The 8,352-nt window shown below is 54.9% G+C and overlaps 2 protein-coding genes across 2 annotated transcripts; both read right to left on the reverse strand.

Annotated features, from left to right (window-relative positions):
- Positions 1-466: 466 nt before the first annotated feature.
- Positions 467-1,531, reverse strand: PG986_004760 (uncharacterized protein; the record flags this gene model as incomplete). Its single annotated transcript, XM_066840982.1, has 1 exon — positions 467-1,531. One exon carries the CDS (start codon positions 1,529-1,531, stop codon positions 467-469), a length of 1,065 nt encoding a protein of 354 aa, XP_066703609.1.
- Positions 1,532-4,686: 3,155 nt separating this feature from the next.
- Positions 4,687-5,130, reverse strand: PG986_004761 (uncharacterized protein; the record flags this gene model as incomplete). The annotated part of the gene is made up of 2 exons (XM_066840983.1): positions 4,687-5,012; positions 5,094-5,130. The coding sequence occupies 2 exons, from the start codon at positions 5,128-5,130 to the stop codon at positions 4,687-4,689; spliced, it is 363 nt and encodes a 120-aa protein (XP_066703610.1).
- Between the last annotated feature and the right edge of the window lie 3,222 nt (positions 5,131-8,352).

Genomic DNA, 8,352 nt, shown 5'->3' on the forward strand with positions numbered 1-8,352 from the left:
CAGTTCACCAACGCCGAGCGGCGGGCATGACCGTCGAATCGAAACAGGCAGCGCCCGCTACCTTAATGGTGAATCGCCAAGGAACCTTGTGTTATTCTTGATATCGCGAGGTTGCGGGTATCACCACTACACAATTCTAACCTAAACAAGTGCGTACTCTCACATGCCTCATTATTCCCTTTTGGAGAACCCGATTCGCGCGAGGGGGTTGTACGTCAAGCAACCCAACGCCCGAGACACCCCCTCAAATCAATCATCCTCAAACAAATAGGCCAAGAGGTCCTGTTTCATCCTGTCTTGTAACCAACCCGAACGCCACGCCACAAACCATTCTAGCCCTTCCCATCATCAAAGTCTTCAACCCGTTGCGACAACACAGAAACGAAAAGGAAACCACCATCAGATCTTTTCTCGCATGACCTCAATCGTCGCGCGCTCAAAGATCACGACGGACGTTGCCGCCAGATCATGTGTGGCGGTATTCGGGACGGCCAACCTCCTCGCGGGAAGATTCCAGAACGACCTGCGACGGGTCGGTGCTGGAGCCGTAGCCGCCCAGGACGCTCATCTTGGTCACGTTGGCCTGCTGGATCTTGGTGAAGCCCTTCATGTCCCAGTGGCCCTTGAGCGCGAGGCCCGGGTGGAAGGCGATGAGGACGGCGCAGGCGAGGATCACCATGGGCCCCTCGATGATCATGAAGACGACCTCGTTGTTGGCCAGCTTGCCGTGGAAGCCGCCCTGCAGCTCGGCGAGCCGGTAGACGGACCGGACGATGATGAGGAAGACGGCGGCCACGAGCGCGCCGATGAGCCCGCGGAACATGAGCGTCGTGCGCAGGGCCCGGTAGCGGTCCTCGATGACGGGGTCGGTGGAGGCGACGGAGGCGGTGCGCCACTCGCGCTGGCCCTTGCGGACGCGCCAAGCGAAGTCGCCGCACAGGGCCGAGAAGGCGACGAGCGAGAAGACCTGGAAGCCGAGACCCGCCATCATGACATTGACGCCGAGGTCGACCTGGTCCTTGTTGTCGTCGCCCGTGGCCGTGATGCCGCCGCCGGCGCCCTGCAGGATGAGAGCGATGAAGTCAAACGTAACAAAGATCCAGGTGTACATCATGGGCTTGAGGCGGGTGTACTTCAGGGCCGGGTCGATGATGTGGATGAGGCGGGCGAGGCAGAGGTACATGCTGGCGGTGATGAAAGCGGGGGCGATGGTGAGGGGCACCAGGTAGGTCAGGAAGCCCATGAAGCTGAAGATGTTGTTGTTCAGCATGATGCGGCCGATGTAGCCGACGATCTCGCCGATGAGGCCGAGCGTCATCCAGACGCCGAAGGACCAGGTGCGCGCCCGGACAGTGAAGAAGACGTTGGGCAGGATGAGGAGGCCGAAGATGACGGCGTACAGGACGTTGCCGGCCAGGGTCGGGATGTAGTCCATCCAGCCCTGCGACAGGCAGCAGGTCTGCGGCGTGCAGAGCTCAGTATCGAGGATGGTCGTGTTGCACACGGTGGTGAAGTCGGAGGCGGACACCATGGTTGCGGTGATGTGCTGACCTGTTTCAGATCAGATGCTTCGGTCTAGGTCGTTACTCGATCGGGGAAAGTGAGGGTCGGTCGAAAGCTGCTTTGGTGCGACGGCGATTCAAGGTGGAGAGTCGACAGGTTCGATGCGATATCTATCGATCGGAGGCGGATGTTGGAATGCTCTGATGAACCAAACCAAGAGTTGCCCAGAAAACCCGTGACGACGGCCACCCTTATATCAACCGAACCCCCAATCCTCCAGGTCCCGACGGAGAAGAAAAGTCCTATCTCCATTTCATTTTCTGATCTCACCCGCGGGCACCGTATCGCTTCCAGCAGCATGGATTCTTTTGCGCGCTTTGCGAAACGTGGCCGGGTGTGTTACAAGCCCTGCCCGGAGGTGACGCTGGCAGGATTCCCTCAGCCTCTATTACTACGATCCTAGTTGCAGCAGAAGGAGAACGCTAAGCATCAGATCCCCCTTTAGTGGCATTTCGTTTAATGTCCAACAGCCCGACACGATGGAATACGCTGACTTTGCTGGCTTCTCATTGGGCACAACGGCATCCAACCCGCTTAGTCACCCACTCACCCAGCTGAACTGCCCCCGTCGCCAAGCGCCAAGCCACCACCAGCCCCGTCCTGCGAGCCAGCTAACTGTAGGCAACAGCTTAACAGCGACAAGCAGTGACTGATCTTGACCCGACAATCGCTGTTGACCCGCAGCCGTGATGCGAGAACCGGCATTGGGGGCTTCGGCCACTACAACAAGCTTACGTGTTTCTTTCCGTTCCAAAACCCCGATGGTCCATTATTCAGCCGTACATGTGGTACCTATCTAGATAAGTAGTGGGGGTGCGAATGCGAGAGCGACCATTGAATTGTTCAGCCCTTTTACTCTTGGCGATTCGCCGGTTTTCACAGCACTCTGAGTCCAACACACACACACACACTGCAGCTCCCTCCGGCTGGGCCTCGTCATCGAGTCGCATCCGACAGGGGGAAATGGTGAAACTATGCAAAGCTTATTTCCAACATCGCACAACACCATTCTCGTATCTAATCAATTATGATTTCGACCAACAAACCCCAATGCATGAACATATCTGCGCTATCGCCTGTCGTGATTTGATCAGGTGACAGCGACTTGGAGGAACCTGAATGCGAGATCGCATCGATGATGGCAACTCTCGGGCGTCGGGACTCGGGTCCCGAGTCTGTAATTGTCGCACTCGTTTTGGGGCTGCATTCAAATCCAACATATCCTTTCGCACACACTCATTTATTCTCTTTGGCTCCTTAACTTGGCAACACTGTTATCTATTTCTGATACATGACGAGAGCTTGAAATCCCACGTAGACATCCCACGTAATAACCGTCCCTTATCATACATAGATGAATCACAGATAAAGTCGTATCTGACATACATCCCTAATCTCCGACTTCCTCTCGCTGTACGGGATCGGGCTCGGGCCCGGCTTATTAGTTGCTTAAGCTTGGGTAGAGAGAAAACGCCGGGGTGCACAGAAATAAAGGGCTTAGTAGTAGCAAGCAAGGGGAGCAACAGGCACGCTGCTGCTGCCACGCGGCTGGGCAGGGGGAGGGGAGGGGAGGGGAGGGGGCAGATGTATGTCAGCCGCAAACCCCCCCCACACGCGGGATACGGATCTCGCCCGTCGGAAAGCCTGGATCTCTCTTTCTCGTGTCTGGTTCTGGCTTATGTTGCCGCTACTGCAGTGTTTCTGCCGTGAACCAACTTGTCGGGTCTCATACTTATTTGAAAGAACAGTGCGTTAGGCGCTGTCATACACCTAAGTTATCACCGATGGCATCCAAATATAAGTGAGGCGGTACTGACTGTCTATTGCTATTCAGGATGTACAAGCTCATCCTCGACTTGTTGATAACCATGGTGATTATAAGCAAAGAATCGATAAACTTGTGTTTACTTCAGTCCGTTCGGGGGTTATACCAAGATAGGATCAAAAAAGAAGGAAAAAAAGGAAGATGAGCTTACGTGTTTAAAGCCGTAAAGGAGCCCGGACCACCACCACTGGTTTACCTTGACTATTATATACGAGACATGGGGAGTAAAAGGGCCAAGAACCCCTCTCTTATCAGTTCCCCGAGGCCGAAGAGGGAGCCTTGGCCCTCTTGGCTCTATGCAGTCAGAATCCTAGAGGAAAGAAGCAACTCTGGTATCTATCCACTTGAAATGACTGACAGGTTGGGGATGTTTCAGGCACCCTCATCTCTGTCTGTCCAACAGCAACAGTCTAGACCGTCTCCGAATGCGACTTAATCCCCTCCCTCGTGGAACTGGGACCCGCTGCAATAGTAAATACTGAATAGCCAACACATTACATAGGCCCCTATACCCGTTCCGTCATTTCCGGGCAGCCGTTGGCTTGTCTTATAAGAGGTCGGGCTACCCCACGCTTTCTCCTCGGATCCTGTGCCAAGATGACGCTGGCCCGGGTCTTCTTTCGGCCGGACCATCTTTGGACCCGAGAAAGGGGGCGAAATTGCCGAATGAGTCAGCCTTGACAGGCAGTTTCCATGGCAGCGTCCAGATAGTCAGGGGGTAAGCGGACTCAGCATTATGCCAAGATGCACAGCGCATTGCTCTAGGTTGAGGAACCACCAACATGGATAGTTCCGAATCGTGTTAGGACAATATGGACAGGCGTGAGAGCCCACTGCTACTCGTTGTACTATTGGAGCGACCCATTAGGTTATTATCGTTCCCTAAAAGGGCTCTTCTTATTCTGCGGCCTGGAGATAGAGTCCATGCCGCTCTACCTAAGCCCCTCGTTTGCAGGTGGAGTCGAGAAGGTGGTGGTGTTCCAGACGCCGCATTTGGCGAGCGCCCGCGGGATCCCCGTTTTCTGATGACACGGCAACCGAGGGAACGAGCCCGGTCCGAGACGCTTGCGCTCCCTTGTACGCGCTCGGTACTTCGGCGGCCCACCTGGGCCTGTTCGATGCCGCCGCCCCGTCCATTGCGCTCCACTCACCATCCCGAGATCCGTTCCCCTGCCTCCACAGCAACCCCTTCATGAAAGTCATCGGCCCCCGAACGCCGCTACTCCCAGCTACATCGACAGTCTCGATTCGGTCATGCACCATGTGCTTCTTCAGCTCTCTCGAACGAGATTTTCCGATCACGTGTCGAACTGCCACTTCTGCAGCCCGCCGCGGTGCGTGTCGGCCTTGGGCGCCGAGCGCGAGGCCATTTTGACGTCGGCCGTCTTGGCGTACTCCTGGGCCAGCTTGGGGCAGACCTTCTTGTGCTGCTTGAGGTGCGCCTTCTTGCAGTCGCGCGAGCAGTACAGGACGGATTTGCACGTGATGCAGGGTTTCAGGTTCGAGGACGACCCCTCCTCGTCCGCGGCGTCAGAAGAGACTTCCTCGGCCTTGTGGCATTGGGCGCATGATGCCTTGGCGGGTGCTGGGGTGGAGGACGAGGATGATGATGCCACGACGGGATCTGGTGCCCGCCTGTCAGTTTTCTTTTTTCGTTTTTTTTGTTTTCGGGTTGCGGGATGAGGTGGCGGGGTAATAAGCCTACCGGCCGAATTCTGTCCGGATGCTGAGCCTTCCGCCATGATGGTGGTTTGATTGGTTTGTTGACTTCACAGTATGCCAGAATCAAGCAAGCTAGGGGCCGGCTGGATATGGGTTTTCTTGGTGTGCTTGTGATGTGCACTTGAAAATTTCGGAGATCGGGGCTGAGAAATTGACTGGCGCAAGGCGATTCGTGGGGAAGCTCTGTCTATGCACGGACCAAGCCTCCTATTTTTTGGCTCCTCGGCCACTGCGGCGGGAAGATGTGGAATGTATGGGAGGTAATAGGGGACGCACGCTCTAGAAGGTTGCCTGGTTGGAAGGAAGGGGAAGGGAGAAGAGGCAACGGGACCTTTAGCATGTTCCGCATGATCTCTACCCAAAGCCCGAGTTGAGTGCAGAGGTTGCCAAACATAACACCTCAGATCCACACGATCGTCGACGAGTTCCAGGACCTACTCATCAACGAGGTCATCTTGTTCGGCCGCAGTGGGCACTGTGAGCACCGCCAGTTGGTTGATCACGGGATTGCATTGACACGGACAACTGCTAATTCCCGAGGGTGCTAGACCTGATATTTGCGGTGAGGAGCCGCGATCCCACATCATCGCCAAGTACATTCACTCACTGAGATGGAAAAGGAGGGCATGTATAATGCAGCCCAAATTGTCCAGGGCCAGTACGGGTACCAGCCGGCCCGGAACTTGAGTATTTACCCCTTTTCCATCTATCTCCCAGTAAGACAAACACGCCTAGCTATGTGTATGAGACAGAAGGTCATTGGGGCTGTTTGGGCCTCACTACAAGGCTTGCACTGGGATGCCCACGTAAAAAGAACACACTTTGCATCTTGGTCGATACAAGCCCTTCTCCTCTCCGTCCAGGGCCACCTCCCCGGCTCCGGCGGTAACGACCCCCTATCCGAAGACTTCATCTGGTAACTCTCCCATACCATTTGATAAGTCGGGGCCACAGATCAACGAGACCTAACCACTGGACAGGTCGGAGAAAATAAAACCTACAGGGTATTGGAAGACTACAAGGTGATTCTCGTCATGAAGACGAACCGCGCCGGTGTCATCGACCACGCCTTCAAGCCTCGACTTCATCGTATTCCTTGATGCCCCACCCCGAGAGAGTCGAGGCCAAAACGGCGATCTGGAGGCAGCTCATCCAGAATATCAAGTGGAAAAGGGGACACACCCGACTGGCAGACGAGTAGCAACAGAACTCGCGGCGCTGCCGATGCGTGGGCGGGATACCAAGGGCATCGTCAAGATCGCCCTCCTACTGGGCTCCCTGGACAATGCACCGCTCAGGTCTCAAGCACATGGAGAATGTGGGAACACGACGATGGAAGAGGCACCCTGTAACCGAGGTCGGGAACCAACTCGTGGCAATTCTCATCTCGGCATTCCTAGCAACGACGTTTCTTCTTTAGGGAAACCAGATGCTGGATGGCCAAGGTATTCCGCGCGCGACCTGGGCAGCTCTATGGAATGTGTCGAAGCCCCTTTTTCTGTGGAGTTCGGAGATGACAATCGGTTTCCTACACCCATACCTACTTACACATGGTGGTAAACCCCATTCATGACCTGATCGAGGAAACTCTGGCGTGTCACAGTACCTTGCTACAACACTCAAGCCACCCGTCTGTGTCTATGTCATGGTTGCCCATTCGAACAAGAGTTGATAGTTCATCCTTCAGCCTCTCGAACGAGGAGGGGAATAGTAAGTATTTGCTGGGCGACCCCGAAGCAAGCTTCCAATTTCAAGAAAAGGGGTCATGCACTCCCATCATCATAAGCTGTCGATATACTGTACAATCAGCGCTGGCGCATACCGAGGCCTTATTGTCCTCGGGACTACATGCGAGTTCCGGCACCGTCTTTTACCTGTATGTTTCGACAAGACGACAATGTTGAATCATTGACCGACGGCATCGTAAGAGGCCGAGCGCTGCTCAGCCTCATTCCTTTCCCTGACGTAGCCGGTGCCCCTTCGAGGTCATGTCGACCCGGCCTTTGAGCAGCTATGGTACACGCTCGAGTCATTTGCCCCCCCCCCGAAGCGGCAGGTGGGTAAGAGCCATGACACCACGTTTTCTGGGCGGACACCAGCCGCTCAGTCATTCTGGGCGGAAGGAGTGAAACGAATGATAAGGCGGACTGTCAGTGCTATCCAGAAAGGGCTGGCGGTGGACTCTTTCCCCAGAGTCGAGTCGCAGACAAAGGAGGGCGGGCGGGAATAAAGGAGACTGTGCGACCCGACTCAACCGACCGCAAGCCAGTTGGTTATTTTGTTGCTTCATCGCGACACGCCCACACGCCCACACGGCGCATTCTCGATCTACGCGATGCATGCACGCCGACCAAAACAGCGACGAACGGAGTCATTTCCTTCCACTGGATCGCGAATCAACCCAATAATCTACCCACGAATGTATGTACCCAAGCGGAAAAAAAGTCATGAAGTAATTACTCAAATCCTGTTTCATAGATTGTCACATGGATCCGAGTACACTGGAGCAAGACGGAGAGAGAAATAAAGGGCAACTCGTGTCGGTCGGGGCGGGCGGCCGGGCGACAGCCAGCTCCCCCCAAAACCACCCACTAAATAATCCCCCGAAGACGCAACTTGCGACGATCCAATGCGCCCCAGTGCCGTAGAGTACGGACGGTGCTACGGGCTTGTTGAGTCAGTTCTTCAAGTGCGAGAAGAGCTCTCATCCTCTCAAAGGTGCAAAGCTCTAACCGCTAAAAGGGCCGCGGGAGACCTAAACAATTACCCGATGGAGGGAGTGAACAGAAAGAGAAAAAAAATCTTTCCGAATTTGTGTGAGTGGAAATGCGGCGGCGGTGCGCACTGATGCCTCCCCGTTCGGCGAGTTAGGGTCCAAATCGGTTTCGTGTAGAACACTAACCTAGGGGGTTTGATTACATAACAACAGCCCAGCCCGTTTGCCAGAGCCGTGACGGTGGCTCTGGGAGGCCAGTCGCAGATAAGATGAAAGGAGGGAAGGACGAAGGGAGGCGGCAGGAAGAAATAAGAATAAGAATAAAAATAAGAGTAAGATGAGATGGGATGGGATGGGATGGGACGAGACGGGTAGCGTCGTGATCGCGTTCACCCAGGAGGGGAAAAACAACAACAACAACAACAACATTTCGCGTATCGTTGAAGATGGGAGATTAGATCAGCCCAGGTATGATGCTGAGGCCTGAAGAAGGGCGTTTGTTGTGGTGGTGGTATTATTAACCCGG

Source organism: Apiospora aurea (genome assembly GCF_038362705.1).
Source record: "Apiospora aurea strain CBS 24483 chromosome Unknown utg000003l_segment0_segment0, whole genome shotgun sequence".
Classification (NCBI taxonomy): Eukaryota; Fungi; Ascomycota; class Sordariomycetes; order Amphisphaeriales; family Apiosporaceae; genus Apiospora; species Apiospora aurea.